We start from the raw sequence: 18,891 nt of genomic DNA, 5'->3' as shown, positions 1-18,891 counted from the left end.
AAAAATATCTGTAGAGGAGGCAGTCACATGGTTCCTTCCATTCATAATTTCCCCCTTTATTCCCTGCTCATCTTTTGCATGGTTTTGTTCAAGATGTTCAGGAAATATGCACACTAAAAGTGACTCACAGAATTAAACATGGTAGGTTAGTTGTAAATATTTTACCCTGAGTAGCCAAAGAAGAAACAAAAAAAATCATTTTCATAAGGAATATAAAATCCATTCAGTCATATTTTTTCTTGATGAGACTGATTATACATTAATATTACCTAGTAATGAAGGAAGCAGTCTATCCATGCTTACACTAGTCTTTCATCAGAAACTCAATTTTGGCAGAATCCCTCCCTCACAAAGCAAATGCTAAAGAGATTTACTTGAACTTCCACAGGTGCGAACTTTATGTCAAGGTAAAATTTTTCTGGAAAGTCTGAGGCAAATCAGACAAGAAAATTCCTAGTCTAAAAGACTATTTTCAAATGGAATTACTGTGCAAGCATACTATCAACAACTCTGTAAAAAAAAAATCAAACAGCAAGTTGTTGGCATCTGAGATTTTCTTAGAAGACAGCTATGGGAGGAGCTAGGAAAAATCAGTTGACATTACTCCTTAAAAATAAAGAAGCAGAGCGATAAAATATCCTGTTCCAATTTATGCATCCAGATGCATTAGGAAAAGTGAGTCAAGTCCAGTTTCAATCTGGAACAGGGAACGGACAAGCTGTTCTCAAATTCCTGTTCATCCCAGAGCCATGAATGAGCCCTCTTCTAGCAGCCACCCAACAGAAAAAGGTACAGAGCCTTCACTGTGGTCTGGGTAAAAATGAGGATTGAACTTACCTCTCAAAACAGCAATACATTCCCCCATTAGGAATATTTGCCTCCTGTGAGTCTTCCCCTATGGTACAAAGCAAGGAAAAGAACAGATAAAAACTTCATGTCACAGCTTCCAGACATTTTCCCAATCAACCATTCTAAGCCCACATCACTAACCACCACAGACTTACAACAACACCAAGGTGAGCACCAGCTGCATCCTTCAAAAAAATTCCTCACTTCAGGGCACAAACATCAGTAGGTGAGGAGAACCAGGACATGTGGACAGTGGCAACCTGCTATAGAAAGTTGAGACAAGCTGTGTACATCCTTGCTTACTTATGCATGAAGAGACTCAAAACAATGTTTGTATTTTGTGCTTTGAGTTGCTTTCATTAAAAAAAAAAAAAAAAAAAATTTTGAGAAAGTCTTCTCTCTTTGTTCCATTCCCTTTCAATTCAGACTCCCAGAATCTTCCATTGTAGTTTAAAGCCAAAATATTTCCTTCTACCTTATCAGGCAACATGTAAATTCTAGCTACCAATGAGTTTTCTGAAAAGTAAACAAATAAATTAAAAATTAGGATATACAAGGATGTTTAAAGGATATCAAGTTCTTTCAGAACAATTTAAAATCAACTGGTTTTTGTGCAGGGGACAGCAGGTGGATTGCCCATCCCACTCTCCCCAAGCATGGTGAAGCACCAGTGTTCCAAAAAATAGAAGTCAATCATATCACAAAATAACTATGTCCAGTAGCTTCCCACTCAATAAAAAAAAAAGTGGCTTCAAAAGTCCCTTGCAAGCTACTTTATGATTCCATTCTATGAACTGGTACAATCAGCTTATTTGTAGGATGCTCCATACTATTGAAGATGGCATTTCTACTGCTGCCCTTGGGGACAACCTACAGAAAAAGAGCCAATATTCAGATCCTGTTCACACACATTCAGTTTCGCTAGAGAACACACTCAGAAGCGCACTTTGGTGGCAAAATCTGTAAAATCCAGTAAAATCGGTGCCATTTTCCCAAATGAAGCCTAAACGGGGTTTACAGGTCTGTTTGTTTACACAGCGACAAAACATGTCCCACCTGGAAGCATCAGTGGAAGCCAACAGAGTCGTACCAGGATGGCATCTCCCTACAGACTCAAATTGACCACCAATGCCAAAACTGTAAGAATATCATAACCACGTGCTTATCTTTGACCAAGCAAATACTGTACTGATGAGAAACTGAGGCATGGAAAGTCTGAACAGAAATGCACCCAGATTTTTCAAGGGGCATCTACTTTACAGCTGCCTCATAAAGCTAAAAGAAACAACATTTTTAAAGCCAGTTCATGTTGTATTCTTGAAGGACTTTCTGTATTGGGTTTATTTTCACCCCTGCATACACGTGCACATGCACACACCTGGAACAGCTAAAACAAAGACTTAAAGGTGGGGAAAACCGATGAAGAAAGAGAAATCAGTTTTCCAGTGCCAAAGATGAATTCAGTTTCAGAGAGAAGATTAAATTTCATCAGTTTTTGTCCCTCATGCAAATGGTCAGACAAAAGTTTCCCAGGTTCCTTATAAAGTGAAATAACTTTCCTGAATAATTTATATTTTTAAAAAGTGGTCTCCAGCAAGCTTTACCTGAGAGCTAGCTGAATCTCCTTGCAAAATGTGCTGTTTAATTGAGGTTTAACTAGACTGTCATCTACAATCCCAGGCCCAAACACAGGGAAATAAAACCCACAACGTTTTCCCAAAGGAGGCAGAAGGAGTTTACACACTGTATCCTAAGAGCTAACAGGCACAGATAAAGTTGTGCTTTCAGCTCCAGCAGAATAAATCTTCAGGAACTCCACGTTGACAGAAACCTCCACCCCACCCTAAACTCTCCAAGGACTCTACTCAGCTCAACTGAGGATACTGAGGAAGCAAACTCTGATCCTCTTTTTCTTCCTAGAAATCTGCTTCACAATTCAGTATCTTTGATGTAAATATTTTAAAAGACTGTGAGGGCATCAAGTCAGGAACAGGATGGGGGGAAACGTGTTTCCGACTCCTCTGTGGGGGGACCATTAGGAGGAGGGTTAATAGCCCTGGGCATGCAATCAAATTAGGGTTTGTGCCAGTTCCCCCAGGCTTTCCCTTGCCATCAGCAGCTTCCCCAGGCTGGGCATCTCACCCTCATCTCCTCCCCAAACACAGCTCTTAAATAGAAGCACGACAGTCTGCTGGGAGGAAACAGAGAGATAATCACATAACTAACTTAAATGGACAAAGTATGTAACGGGCCAAGGGAGGGGAAGGAGGGAGGGAGCCTTTGATAGCTTCACCTTTGGGGTGACACAAACCTAATGCACATCCAGCTTAAAAACCGAGAGGTGGAGGGAGCTGGAATTCGGACCTTCCCAACATGTGGATTGCAGCACCGAGGCAGCCCGGAGTCTAAACAAGGCTGGAGTTAGCATTCAGAGCACACAGCCCAGCAAAGTATGGGAAAAGGATCGAGCAGCCAGCCCAAAAAGCTGGCGCCACGAACTGACGAGCAGGGCGCAAGTGATAAAGATTTACTGCGAGAGAGAAGGAAACAGTCCGCTGGCCCGATTAGAGCTGTGAATACCGAGTTGTTCAGGGAGGATTTTGCAGCTGACTGATCACAGGCTGTCGGAGCAGGCCTCGGACAACAGCTGCAAGGCTTGCTGGGCTGCAGAAACAAAAGGCGCCTAGCACGGTGCAGAGAAAGAGTTGACAGGTTGTTGTTAGTGGCAAATGTGTGAGGTATGTCACTGTGTGTGAGAAGGGCTGGGCTGGGGTGCTGGGGAAGAAGGAGGGCAAGAAGCACAGGCAGCGCTCAGAAAAAGAGGGGGCGTCGCAGAGGAGGGAGCAGGGACACAGGCTTGGTCAAAGCGTTTTCCTAAAATCAGGCCGGTGTTTGTAAGGAGGACAATCATAAGGTCTGTTCACTGATGCCAAGATGAATTAGCCCATCATCTCATTTATAGGACGAGTCTGGTGGCACAGACTATAAGGTGCATGGCATTAAAGGGACTAATTAGACAATTCTGGCAAATCTGAATTAAGACCCTTTCTTTCTTTGAAAGCTGGAAAGCATTTCTCAGGACTCCAGTCAGATGGCTAAGGTTTTGTTGGGCCTTTTCTTTCCCTTCTGAGAAGGGATATCTTGTGCAATTCCCTAACTCACAAGGGTCTGCTCTAAATTCTGCTCCGAGCTTCAAGAACAGTTGTTAGGAAGCTGCTGGCATTTACATCATATCTAAAAAGGTCCAAACGAAAATCCCGGATTCTGCAGGAATTCAGCTCTCAGGGACAAACTTTACAGCTGGTCCCTCCTGTTAAGAGTGGGCTAAACCAGAAGCCCACATGAGAACATACCTGAGCTAGGAGACCGCAGCTGAATTCTCACTCACACACGCAAAACCAGCAAGGTTTTTCAAAAGCTGGCTTCTAATCTGACACCCACCCCCTTCAAATCCAGTGCCTGCAGCCAAGTGCTTTTCCCAAGCAACTCTGAGTTTCTGGAGCCATGGTTCACTAAGCATGTGAGTGCTGGGCAGGAACATATCAATGAAACTCCAGAGATGATCAAAGACAGGAGTTGGAGAACAGAAGACCTTACTTCCAGCTCCCTGTTTGGCAAGTTTAGGATTCAGTTCTTGAAGTCTGGCAACACTTTACTCCAATTGTGACCAAAACAAAGTGTTCCAAACACCTCTGAAGCAGTGGTGCATGCTGTTTGCACACAACCACTATATTACAGTGGTCACTATTAAAATGTTTTACAAGCAGCTAAGGTTACCATGGCATTCACAGCATACTCATAGAAGGCAATACCATGAAAATCACAGAAACATCCAGCATTGCAAGCTGCAAATATCAGATGTTTCATAGTAATTAGTGACACTTTGTAAAGCATAGGCTTCTTGCATTTTAACACACATATCTATCACTAACAAATAGGAGAAGCTAAGAAAGTGCAGTGGCCTTTATAGTGTTCAATTAATTATACAAACAAACCTTATTTTGATTTTTCTCTTCTAAATGGTCTCTGGGACTCAGTTAGTCTAGCCCTAACAGGCAGCACTTGATACACTGTAAAGGGAACTCAGAACAAGAGGCATTTCAAGTCTTCTAACACAGCTCCATTCTCCCAAAATATATATAAAAAAACCAACCCAGTGTGCAGAATACTCCATCTAGGGGCAGAAGTGTGACTCAAAATTTCCTTAGCCTTCACTCTGACATGTGTTAACCTCATTCTACCAGGTCTGAGTGCATGAGAAATAATCAGACATTTCACAGAGGTTCCAAATAGCTCTTCCTCAGTATGAGTCCATAGATTTTTACTTTTTTTTATTTTAAATACAGAGCTTCCAGCTTGAGTTTCCACTTAACAGTGATGAAGAATACTGGCACCGCTTTTATACACTTACTAGCACCTGGACTAAACTTAAAACTACAAATATTATCTTAGGAACAATTTATAATCTATCATCCCATATGCTCAAAGTTTTCAGCTGAATAAGGGTGACCACTGAGCTCAACTACAAAGAATACTGAAATGCCTGAAGGACTACTTGTGTAACTATATTTTTGGATGTAATTGTGCTTCTGTTGGAGTCAAAGCAAAGTCTGAATTTGAGTGCAATGAGAGCAGAAATAATTCGTGGCAGAAGCATATTACCAAATCACAAATTCTCCCTGTAGCTGAATAATACAGTATCATTTATGATTAATGGAATTTGTTCACCAAATGTATTTGAGAGTAATGTATACAGTAGACAGAAGCAACAATTTACAGGCTCTGAGAAAACCCTGAAAATATAAAATAATCCCCTTTTTTCTTTTTAGGGAAAAATTATTTACAGAATCATATCAAGCCTTGCCTTCCAATGATGTTTTCTTTATAAAAATGGCTTTCAGCTGACAAGTCTTCACTGATTTTCCATAGTCAGCAATGGGTTACAGCTTGTCCGTAATGTCATAGCTTTCCACTGCACTGTATCTTGCTCTTTGTCTCTCTGGTACTGACAGGCTGCTTCTGAAGGTGCTGTAACACTTAGGAAGGTAATCACATTAGTTCCTACATTTGCTCTCCCTAAACACCTCTGCTTGATCCCCTCCACTCTCCCTGTTCAGCCTCTCAGTCACAAACTTCATACTTCATAAATGCAGAGGTTAGAATTTTCTAGACACCACTTTAATTTCTCAAATAGCAATCCAATTACTGAGCAAATTGGCGCATGTGCCTGGTTACATAGTGACTTGGCACTGCCTCCACTCGCTGCTGGCAGTGATGAATGTGTTTCCCCTTCAGCCCTCCTCATCTATCTGCCCCAGCCTCCGAGCCAACACCAGTGACCACATAAGGAGACTGCCTGGCAGCTGCAAGCCTGAGGTGCCAAGAGGCAGATTGTGTTCTGTAGCAGCAGGATCTGGGTCTGTGACTGGCTTCCTGGCTAGTCTTTTGTAAGACCTTTTCCATGGCCTCTGGTTGGCTCTAATGAAGCCTGTAGAAATGCCTGCAGGGAGCTGGTATAGAAGTGAGTTAAGTCAAAGGTTTAATTTGGTTTCTAAAGTGAATTGAATGTATATTGGCCTTCTCTTTCCACCCTGCAATTATATTCCTGCCACATTTATGTGAAAATACAGTATTCAGTCAACAATAGGAGTGCATTTCTGGGTATGTCTGCACCACACACTGGGGCAAAGATCCCCAAGCCAGTCTCAATTAACTTTGCTGCAGAACCAGGAGCAATATAGCCATGTTTGCTCGCTGTGACACCCGAGCTAATTAACTATGTATGGCAGTAACAGAGCTTTACTGTTTCTGGCATTGACGCTGCTGTCCCCGTGTGGCAAACTGCTAGAGACGTGCCAGCTCACTTGGAGGTAACTGGAGGGCTCCCCAACCCAGTGCTGCTTTGCACTGCCCAGATGTGTTTGGGAATACTCCAAGAACTGGCAGGAATTTGTTTGCCATCATGTGAGAGTGGTGAGGCTACAGATGTGGTTACAGTAAATGTGGACTGTTCCATCCCAGTCACATTCTTTTAGTACTCACAACATGATGGTCACAGAGCATCTTTAAGTAATGTGCTGAGCATCTTGAGCAGCATCTGTCACATGTGCTGCTTTCTCAATGTCTCACTTCCTCCTCCAGGGGCAACAAGCTGGACAAAGATATTGTAAAATATTTCTCATATTTGCTTTTTTTTTTTTTCTTTCCCCCAAGAAATTTAGGTCTTAGTCATAAGTGAACTTCTTTAGACTATTTAAAAAGCCATCTTCAATTGTTGCAATGAACCAGATAAGAACTTTCCCACAACAGGATAGCTTGTCCCCATCTGTTTTTTTTTTCTTTTGATCCCAAATAAATGAATTTTCTTAAAATAAATGAGTGCAGGTTCCAACAACCAGAAATGCACTATGATCCCTGTAATTCAAACAGGCTTTGGTGAAGGTAAAAACAAAACACAACTTGCCAGCTATTCCTCTTTTGGAATTCCACCTCAGGCATACCAAGAAGCTACTGGAGCAAATTTCTGATGTAGATGATAGTCTGGAAAATATCTGAGTGGACTATGAACTGCAGACACAAGAATATTTCACTGAGTTTGCTTGCTTGGACTTTACTGTATGAGTTTCACTTTATGGGTACAATTGTTTGTTACTGATGGAATTTTTCCTATCCCTTTAAATTTTTTCCCCTAAATCAGGTATCTTGACAGAGGTACTTAATGGGATGTACTCAGAGGTACTCAGTGAGTGGTTGGATTATATTTAATTAAATCATCTGTATTTATTATAATGCAAGAGCCTTTACTAGTGTTTATCTGTGGGAAGATAAGAAGCCCAAGGTCTTCTGTTGGCTCCCTAGATAAACAAGCCATATTGTAATTCTAAGAACCACCATAAGTATACAAGAACTTTCTCTTCAACCCTAATCAATCACCCAGATCTCAAGATTGACTTTTCACGAGGCACCAAACATGGTGATGAATTTTAACACACGCACCCCTTGAGCCATCCCTCTGTACAAACACCCACAACTGTGATGCAGCAGTGTGGATTTTAATCAACTTCTTGATATCTGAGTGTGATGTTTTTCCTCTGTGCTCTCAATCTTTGCCACAAATTTGTATGGAGTCACTTTAAACAAACACTACTAAATTCTGCACAGGCACCAGGCAAGGTAAAGTTACACGTGTTGCTGGTAGGCTTCAGACCATTTTTCAGCACTCTGTGCCTCTGTATTCCAGTGATGTCCAAGAGAAGGATAAAAACTATGGAGCTGCAGATGAAGTGCATCCCTACTGGCATCTTCAATACCTCCTACGGGACACCGGAGCCACGCTCATGGCCACAGGCCTGTCGGATACAAGGAAGAGTTGGTTATCCAGAAGGGCACATGAGCATGTGCCTCTCACCAGTCATGTGAATGCCCCAAACATGCCAAAGCTAGCAACATTGCTGCAGCCAAGCTGTGCTGGAGCTAAGCATGCACTTAAGAGCTTTGCTGGATGACAGCCATTTACAGATGTACAATCAGTACAGAGATACAGAGGCAGAGACTTCCTTTCATGGGTCCTCTGAATTCTCTTCCTGAAGACACATACTTGGTTATTTCAATTAACATGTTTAGAAAACCAAATACTCTTTTTCTGATTACATCTCAGACACTGGCATATGTATAATTTTTCCTGGAGTCCTTAATACCATACTTCTTAAAGATTCAGAGCCAGACAAACAACTGAAAATCAAAGGCAGAAAGTAGCTGGATTCTGATAAGACAGAACTCTCCCTGCTCCTGTTTGCCTCCTGCTTCATCCTTGATTTGTTTGAAGGTGCTGGTGGGTGCTTGCCTGCATGTAATGATAATTATTAACATCAACTTGGTGAATAAGAGAAGAGAAAGTGGAAAAGAAAACAATAGGAAAGGCATTAAGGGCATTAAGTCGTTCTTTCTGGGATGAGCATTAGGCATATGTTCACAACTCCAGTCTCAGTGCAATCAAAGCTGTCCTGTGCCACTGCCAAAAACTGTAACAGGTGCCAGAAGATTATAGCATGGGTTAAATCCACTCTTCAGGCACCAGCTCAGGGACTGATCCAAATCCCAGGAGCCAATGAACATCTTCCCCCACATGTCAACTGTTTTCAAATAGTTCCCCTCTTATTTTCAGTGTGATGCTGGGAAGGGGAAGGGGGATAAATAAATTTGGCTGCCAGGAGGCAATCCTCTGATTTCACCATTGCCAGTCTGGCCAGGTGCCAAAGTCATGTACAGCTACTCAGAAACATTTGTAAGGTAATTAATATTTGATATTCACAACAATAAGAGAGCTTCATTCACACAGGACTATTAAGACAGTTTCTGGTTCCATTCTTCCCAGCACATTACAATGACAACTCCATGCCAGCAGCAGCCACATGGCCTAAAGGTGCCAAGCTGGCAAGGATACTCTCTCTCAGCATTTGGCATCTAAACCCCTTGGCAAAGCCCTCAGCAGTTGTGCTTGGCTGCCATTGCATCCGTCATGTGCTCGGGCTGCTGATAGCATGGGAGGGTGCTGCATCCCCTGGGCACCATTTCACTTTAACACCTGTCTGATTCGGAGGAATGCGCACACATGCAGAGTGAGATCCCGGCACAAATCCTCCCGCACACCCAGAGCACATGCTCCATTTGTTACTGAAAAGGGTCGTTTCCTCAGAACCATTGTGCCTTCTTTTTTTTGTTGGTTTATTTTTTCCTCCCCACTCTCCCCCTCCTCTTTCCCCTCACATATCTGTGTACACCCCTTAGAGGGTCCTACATCCTGCCATGCATTCCACATGTGTTGGAGGATTCCTCTGTGAACAAGGAATACAAAACATAGCCCTTTTGTATATAATGAAATCTCATATTTTACTATGCTCATATAAGACCATTTCTTTGTGACTAATAGTCTTTTTATTTGTGACATTTTAATGATCTACAAACGTTTGGTATAGATTAAAGGAAATTATTATTTCCAGGTCACCTTGCAGTAATATTTTTTGATAGGCACCATAATTCCAATTAAATTGAGTAAGAAGGGAGGGGGAAACCCTTCAAACATTTAAAATGCCACTGAAGCAGAAATATTTTTAGAGGAAAACATAAAAACAAGTATACGTCCTTTACCAAAGCTACAAAATATCACAGGAGCACAGATAAGAAAACCCTTTTTCCTCTGGGGACCATTCAAACAAATGCAGACCATAAGAATGTGACACTGTGCCCAACACCACGTTTTTGTGTCACAGAATTTGGGCTGACTTGGGAACAAGTTTATTGAGATAATCCCAATCTGGTCCCTCAGAGGTACCTGTGAAAAGCACAGCTACTACCCCAAGCTTGGCAGATGCAGCTCCTGGGAGCTACAGCAGAGAAGTGCATTGAGATGTCACAGAGCACCTCCTCAATCCCTGCCTGTCCCAAAGCACTACCCCCACGAGCCTGCACTGGTTCTTCTGGTACATTCTGACACCTTTGAGCATGGTTATTTTTGGGTCAGACACCCTGAAGCTTGTGAAATACACGCAAGCCTTGGGTTGCTAAGCTCACACCACAAAATAGCTGCTATCGCTCACGCTGGAGGGGAGGCTCCGCGTGTCCATCCCACCCCATCTGCAACATCCACACACAGGCCACGGCTCCCCGTGGTCCCCCTCAAGCCATTCCCTCTGCCAGGCACCTTGTACTGTGATTTTTGATTTGTGTCAAGCTCGGGCCCCTTCAGCCAAGGCCTCCCTGTTCTAGCACAGAATACAAACCCTGTTGGCTGCAGTAGTATGTACCTATCAGTACTCCTGTGTTTACCCACATAAGTTTTGCTTTTTTTAAAATATTTTTTTAATTGTTCTGAGGGAGTTGATTTTTGTTGTTTTGTTGGGCTTTTTTTACCTTCTTGAACACTTCTTCACTATCCAATCAGGAAAAAAACCTTATCTGCCCCTCTCCTCTGATACATATTCTCTTCAGAATACTAGGGCAACATACAGGATGGACACTGGGACCATGACAAATTTAGGATCCAGCATCTTGGAGGCTTTCCTGACCATATGCCATACTTTTCTGGAATGGAAAAAAGCTTTTTAATAAGACATTTTTGGTAAGAAATTCACTATTTAACTCTGGGGAGGTAAGGAAATTCCAACTTAAAATTATTATTTAGTTGCATATAAAAATGTTATTTTAGATCATTTTTAAGACTTGCTGTAATTGCATTATTTTCCATTTCTTTCCTTCCATGACCTGGGCAGTGAATTTCATTGTGATTAAAGCACCTGGCTTTTGGAGCAAGGGAGACGAAAAATAAGTACCAAATAAACCTATAAAACTCTCAAGCAACATTCCTGGAATAGCTCTTCTGTAAAGTGCATGGCATGCTCAGAACACATGATTTCCTAGTACAAAGATTTCCTTGGCTCCACTGCTCAGTGTGGTCATCTCAGATTCATGCCAAATAAACCTTCCACATCATATTGACATTTTATTTTTCATCTCTGGCTACACCTGCTCTTTCTAAAAAGCAAGTTCCCAGCTCCTGCAGGATTTCCCAGGCTGAATGCATGTTTTATTATCTTCCCTTGAAAATTATAACCTAGAAGGCAGTGCTGCACGTTACTCTTGGCAACTAAAGCGGAAAGGAGTAAGTATAGGATTTCAGAAGATGAAACAAAAGAACAAAAGCCAGGGAAGAGGCTTTGCCTACATCAGCTTCCTGGCACCTTATTTTGGCAGCATCCCAGTGCCAGGTATCAGGAGCAGACTTGTTCTCACATGAGTGCCAGTCAGAGTGAGCCCTGGGATGAGTGCACCTTACAGCATGGCTTGATACAAATCATGTGGAAGACCAAGGAAAGGAAAAAAAAATAATGTCAAAGTCAGAAAAGCCTTCAGTTTCAACTACATACATGTAAATCTACATGGACAGACCTTGCCAGGTGCTTCCTTATCATAATCCACTTCCCCATGTTAACGTGACTAAATAAATACAACTCACCCAAATCAAATCCTGACCATTTCCCCATTTTAAACTTAATGAACTTTCTCAGATTTATGCATTTTTTCAGCATGCAATGCAAAGTCAAGAGCTTCTTCATGAGAACATGCCTGACTGGGAAATTTCTTTTTTTCAGAACAGTTACTGTGCCATGACACAAAGGTAGAACACTGCTTTAAACACTGATGACTCTGGACAATTTATATGCTAATTTCAGAAATTATTCCTCCTAAATTAAATAAGGAGCTGAGGAATGTTCCAAAGGTCTAGACAGACCATGGCATTAACAGATTGGGTAAATCAACATTAATACTCCCCACAGCATATTACACCGTGTGAACTTTCTTCACTGCCCACACTTTACTAATTTTAGCTCCACGTGGTTCCTCAGCTGACTGGCCAAAATATAAACTACATCAGCTCCCTAAAGCCTCCCTGTGCCCATCTTGACCTTGGACTTGCCTTTAATATTAAACTTGAGAAAAAAAGTCCTGAATGGTCACACTTTTTTATTCAGGGTACATTTATGAATGGTTTATAAAGGGTTAATAATGATTTCTAGCTTATGAAAATGTTAAAGAAGCACAGACAACTGCAAAAACTAAGAATAGGTGCTTGGCACCCAATGCTAACTGATCCATCTAGAACATATATTCTAGCCGAAACTCCATCAGTGTAAATGCTAAGTCTGGCAAATAATTCAAATATCTTCAAGCTTGTTTGAGCATTGACAAGTTCTCCAGCATTTATTAGCAGTATTCTGTGGCTATTATTAAAGTACAAGACAAATCTGTCTCTGAATTTATACTTGGAATAAACAAGTTGTTATAAAACCTTAGACTAACAGAAAAATTTCCAGTTTTTATTTTACTTTCAATAAAAATGATTTTACACAATTTCTCATATGTTGTATGTAATGCTAATAACACAGAATTGAAAAACTCAAAATGCATGCAACAATCATCACTAGATGGATCACAAAGTACTAAGATGAATTGAATTTTTAAAACCCCTTCTGTTCCTGTATCTCAGCTTAATAGCTACACTGGTAAAAAAAGGCACTGATTAAAAGCATGATGCTGAGTCTAAGTGCTTAGCTGTCACAGAAAAAAAAAAATTAAATCCCACTTGGGATGAAATTTTGGGTTTAGAAATAAATCAGCATGCAAAGCACTTACAGCATTTTGTGTATTATCAAGATGTGATGAGCTCTTGCAGTGTCACTTACTGGTAAACCCTAAAGCAGTAAATACTGTCATGTACCTTCACATGACAAAAAATCTGATTTCTCTGCAACTGAAGTTAGAACTGTCTTTCTTTATTCCACCCTCACTTTCCTCCCCTTTTTCTTTTTTTTTTTTTTTTGTTTCTGCTTAACAAAGGATTATACCAAATCCATGTGAATGACAAAATCCCATCACTTTCTTAACAGACACTGCAACATTTTGGGGGTGCAGAACTGAATATTAAGTCAGAAGAGCACTGGGCAGACACCTCCTCTCATTTAATTCAACAGCTGAATTTCCACAGAGTGCTAAGGGATTGAATTAGGTCTGCTTATGGTGCGGGTACCAGCAAACTCTTCATGCTCCATCACACACATCCCCCTAACCAATCATTGCACTAGGAATTAATTATTTCATAGGAGCCACCTCTTAGCAAACTACAGCTAGGTATGAAGTGAAAAAGCCTTCCAAAAATCAGTATAAGCAGGACCCTGAGACCTGACCCAGGTAATAAATACTTTATACACAGCAAGGACATGTTTTGCTATACCCAAGACATCTCAGCCAAATGGCTCCTGACAATGATCAATGATGGCAAATTGGCATCCGGGCCACTGGAAAAATTCCAAGCTTCACCTTCCAGCTACAGGAATGAAGAAGATATAAGTGAATGTGATCTTTGGCAAGGAAAGGTACATTGTTTCATTGCTGTGGTAAAAAATGCTTAATGCCCAAACATTTCCTTAAAAAAGTATTACAATGAAACATTAGAGGTAGCATTATTAACAATAATCAACTTTTCTGGCTAAGTGAAAAACAAAATCTTCTCCAAACCCATCTCGAAGCTGCAAGACAGAAGAAATGAAATCTAGTGTTTCACCCCCTACTTTTTTTCTGAGCACTTCAGCAGAGATGCTACTGCAAAGAGAACAGGCCTTTGTGTGCTTTGGGTTTTAAAAATCAAGGCAGCTCCCAACTTTCCTGTTCTTTTTCCCCATCAACGAATGAGGAGATTAATTCAAATTTTGGGGTTAGATGATAACACTTGATATACTGAAAACAACAATCCTCACTACCTCAAATTAATTTCTGAATAGTGAACCTTGTGCAGGAAATAGCTCATGTCTGAAAAGAGACACAAAATGCATACAGCTTTAAAAATGATTTGGGGATCTCAGAATCCAGAGTTGTCGTTATGCTCTGTGGAACACATAAAACCTGAAGAGGCTTTATAACCTTTCCATCAAAACCTAGTGATAAGAATGTTGCTAAATATTCAAACAGTTATTCTTCCTGAGAAACCACAAGTGAAGCTCATGCAGATGTCTGCTCTTGAGTACACATAAATATACGTGTAAAACATCCTATGCTTCTCAACAGGAAGGAAGTCATTCCGAAGTCAGGGCTCATCTAGAGGCTCTGACTCATCCCTGTGCATCCAATTAAGAGCCACCTTTCTCAGTCTTTTACCCCAGCTTCCTTCCAACATCCTTTACCTCCTGCGAAGGTTCAGCCAGCTCCTTTCCTCCACCAATCCTCTTAGTTTCTCCCAGAACACACCTTATCTCAACAGGAAAACAAAACACTGGAATGAATGTTATTTTATTACTTCTCTCTATGCCCCTCTCCTCGTGCTGCCTTTTAGGTTACAGTTTCTTTATGACAGGGATTAGTTACTATTCTGTGTACTCACACACCACAAGCTGGATCTTAACCAGCCTCAAGGCACTACTGTAAAAAACTGAGAATAAAAAGAGAACTACCTTTGCCCTAGGTAAATGCTCTGCAGAGCGATATCAATCATATTTTTCCATCTTTGCAAAAGGAACCCCAGAAAGCACATTAAAAATATGCCAAACATTATTGAACCTAAATCACCAGTTCTTTTGAAAAATATGTATTTTAAACAATTTCTATAGCATGAAATGGAATTACATTTATTCTATGCATCTCTGAAATATTAAACAAGGTGGACATTTTATTTTTGACTGTTGTTCTTGTATCTTTTCAAGGTACTTAGGAGCAAATTTCACCTGTTCACAATTACCCATTTCTCTTCATTGAGCTACCTGAATACAATTAGAAGACATTTAAATGGCAAAAATTTTCCTATGAAAGACCATAACTGGATATAGAAATATTTCAAAATACTCAGGAAGACACCCACAAAAACATTAAAAAATTGATTCTGAACATGTTTAGCATCTAATTTTTTTTTTACTGATAATTTTACAGCAACCATGTACTTCATTTTCTTAGTGGCAAAGCTCTTGGAAAATCCAAGAGATTAGGCTATAGGTATGTTGCCAATCTGTGTTTATCATAGAATCCTAGAATAGTTTGGATTGGAAAGAAACTTAAAAATAATCTCATTCCAATCTCCCTGCTCTGAGCAGGGACACTTTTCACTGTCCCAGGTTGCTCAGAACCCCATTCAACTTGGCCTTGAACAATTCCAGGGATGGGACAGCCAGAGCTTCTCTGGAGAGTATATGCCAGGGCCTCGCCACCCTACAATAAAGGATTTTTTTTTTTAATACCTAATCTAAATCTACTCTCAGTCAGAATCCATTCCCTCTTGTCCTGTCATTCCATGCTCTTGTGAAAATTCTCTCTCCATCTTTCTTGCAGGCTCTGTTCAGGTACTGGAGGCCACAGTTAGGTCACCCCAAAGCCTTCTCTTTTCCAACTGGCCAATCCCAATTCTCTCAGCTTTTCCTCACAGGAGAGGTGCTGCCTTACCTTGGTGGCCTCCTCTGGACTCACTCCAACAGTTCCATGTCCTTCCTGTGCTGGGGCCCCAGAGCTGGATGCAGCATTGCAGGTGGGGTCTCACCAGAGCAGAGAGGCAGAATCCCCTCTGTCTCCCACTGACGACGGTGCATTGGATGCAGCCCAGGATACAGGTGGCTTTCTGGGCTGCTTTTACACATTCCTGGCTCCTATACAGCCTCTCACCCACCAGCACCCCCAAATCCTTCTCACAGGGCTGTTCTAGATCTGTTCATCTCCAGCCTGGATTGATACCAAGGGCTAATCTGACACAGATAGGTGCAGCACCTGCACTTGTTCTTGTTAAACCTCATGGGATTCCCATGGGCCCACTTCTTCCGCTTATCCAGGTCCCTCTGGATAGCACCCCATCCCTCAGGTGTGTCACTACCCTGAGCTTGGTGTCACCTCAAAATTTGCTTTAGGATCAATAAAAGCCACAGTGACAGTCCCTGTTGTCTACAGAACACATCCCAGGCCTGATGAATGGCCACTGAAACCAGAAGAAATCTTTCAGACCTTTAAGTGGAGTTAGAATGAAGAAATAATTCACTCTTCTGCAGAACTGCACAAAGGCAAATTAACCACAAATTCTGCAGAGCAGGAGCTGAATTTCTACCACTCCTAATGAAGTGGGAACTCAGAATCTCAGTCTTCCCATTAGGGGGAAAGCATGGGGTTATTGCAAGAACTAACCCATTCTGACATGCCAAAAGGTCTATTTTCTTTCCCATGAAACTCAGGTTTTCACCTTTGGCTATGTTCTCCAAATACAAGCCCAACTCAGCAGGGCATGCAACAAGGAGAGTAGGAGAACTTTCCTGAATGCATACTGAGCAGTCAGCCAAAGCTTCTGTGGAGACATGAAGATCAAGATGGGCCATTACAGCCACCTTATCTAACCATCATTCCTCACACAGACCAGAAACCATCAGGAAGATCTAAAAAGCTCAAAACTGCACATTCCAGAAAGGCATCCACTTGGCAGCTCTGCAGTAAAACAGTAATGCTTCAAAATGCCACACTTCCTTAAGAAGGGACATCTGACAATTCTACTGTGAACTCAATTTTGCTGTGAATTACTCAGCTTTGGAGAGGATGGACCTCCAGGCTCAGCAAGGCCTGCAGCCCATAACATGCATTCAGATAGCACAGCGTGACAAACACCGGTTTGTGGCAGGAATAGCATAGTTTGAGTACTTTAGCTGTGAATTCAAGCTAAATTAAGTAGGTGATCAATCCTTCAGCCCTCTGCTGGTGAATTGAGGAAAAGAGACAAAATTATTGAAACACTATTTTATGAACAATACATAATGATTTTCTTTCATATAGGGCCACATGAAATTCCAGAGGTCTGTAGTACACTGGAAAAGAGGGTAAACCCCTAATTTGTAACAAAGTGTCCCAAAAATGCATTGAAGGTTTTGATGATTTCAGGTGCCTTCCTTCACAATGGCGGTACCTTCTTTCCTCTTTGTTTGCTCAAGAATTTGTGTAGGGTCTTCCCTAATTGCACATTCTGAAACTTTCTAGCTAAAACAAACTTTCATTAAAAGGAGCAAGCCATTGAGCCCAAAATTCAACCTTTTAAAACATGTGAGATTTGAATGCACTTTTGCCAAATCCACAGCAGTTCCAAAGTCATCTCCTGAAATTCCTGCCAGTGTTATTAACAGGAATGGCTTTTTGTTGTAGTCACTGAGCCTCTAAGGGCTCTACAATCAGTGCTGACCTTACAGATCCTCGTGTTGTTTTGTTAACATGATGGTTTTATGCCTATTGGAGATTTGCCCCAAGATACATCCTTTGAAACAGGTACATGCAGAATTATCAGTCTGCCAACTGCCCTTCTCCACCCACTGGAAACTATTGAGTATCTTTGACACAGGGAAGCCGAACTGGGAGGAAATGGTGGCTATCCTCTTGAAATAACCTCTAGAAAAGATGAGGATGTCATTGCAAACTTGTGGGAAAAAGCAAGTTTTCCCATTATCAGCATGCAAAATAGGCACAGGACAACAGGCACCATGATTTTTCTGCAGTAGGTTGGCAAATCCTTGAATGTGAAGAAAATGAAAGCCAGAGGCAGTGTGTTCCAAACAACTATTAATTAACTAAGGGTTATAAAGCTGAGATTTAAAGAGCTGACTCCTCAAAGAGACAGAAGCAGCACAGAGCCTTGAACAGAACATGAAACTTCAGTATTAGAACAGGTATAATGGATTTCTCTAATAAAATATGCTTTTCCAGTATCAGCCTCTTTTCTCAAGCAATGTCTTTGTCCAAAACAGAGTAAGAAAATTTTGCTACATTTACTGCAAATGAAAAAAAGAGAACATTCCCATTAGTCACCAATATTTTCCTCCACCATAACCCCAAAGTGGCTTCGAATCAATTCCCTACAGATAAAAAGCTCAGATGTTACTTCTACCATCACATTATCACTGATGACTGTGTTCCTAGGTTAGTGCCAAAGTTCAGTATCCCAACAGTTTTTTACATTTGACCTTCAGTACCACAATTCCTGTCATTTCCTGTCTACCACCTTAAAGTTCTGCAAAAGGTACACAAAGCATGGAATAAATAATGGAACACTGCATAAGGGGACATTTCACCCATCTACAGGCAAATAAAGACAATCCCAGGGCTGTGTAGGTGCAACAATTAACAAGGGAATTACTTCAACTAATAAGAGAAAAATTCAGGAATGAAGCCAATTCACTGTAGTTAAATCACTGCAGATAGAACCAAGATGACCTAAAGTAATTATTTCATGATATCCAGTTCAAATACAAGGAACCTTCCTATGACAGAACAGGTTTCTTTTCTCACATTGATTCTGGCCTAATTTCCCAAGCTTTTCAAGACAAGGGACATCTGATGTCTTAGTCACTAAAAGTTCTCATCAGTTGAGAACCTCTTGCAGTAATCTGTACAATCAAAATAGCAATATAATTTTAGAGATACCTTTCTTCAGAGAGTTCCCAACAGTACTCACACATGGTATCAAAATAGGCTTTATTAAGCTCTGCA

At 41.1% G+C, this 18,891-nt stretch overlaps 1 protein-coding gene across 8 annotated transcripts in view; it reads right to left on the bottom strand.

Moving 5' to 3' along the window:
- TPCN2 (two pore segment channel 2) overlaps positions 1 to 18,891 on the bottom strand; it is a 57,147-nt gene that overhangs the window by 2,900 nt on the left and 35,356 nt on the right. For 5 of the 8 annotated variants that reach the window (XR_012056198.1, XR_012056199.1, XR_012056200.1 and 2 more), the window contains exon 26: positions 838 to 895. Coding sequence is in view for 3 of the 8 variants with exons in the window: in XM_041716467.2 (XP_041572401.2) it covers positions 838 to 895 (58 nt within the window). In the remaining 5 variants the exon portion in view is untranslated. Of the gene's footprint in view, positions 1 to 837; positions 896 to 1,004; positions 1,113 to 7,032; positions 8,199 to 18,891 lie in introns of those variants that run through there. The other 3 variants (XM_041716468.2, XM_041716469.2, XR_012056202.1) reach the window with 2 other exon arrangements.

This window comes from Taeniopygia guttata, chromosome 5, assembly GCF_048771995.1.
Source record: "Taeniopygia guttata chromosome 5, bTaeGut7.mat, whole genome shotgun sequence".
In the NCBI taxonomy this organism is placed as follows: domain Eukaryota; kingdom Metazoa; phylum Chordata; class Aves; order Passeriformes; family Estrildidae; genus Taeniopygia; species Taeniopygia guttata.
Note: the sequence above shows the minus strand (reverse complement) of the source record. Positions and strands in the feature narration are given on the sequence as shown.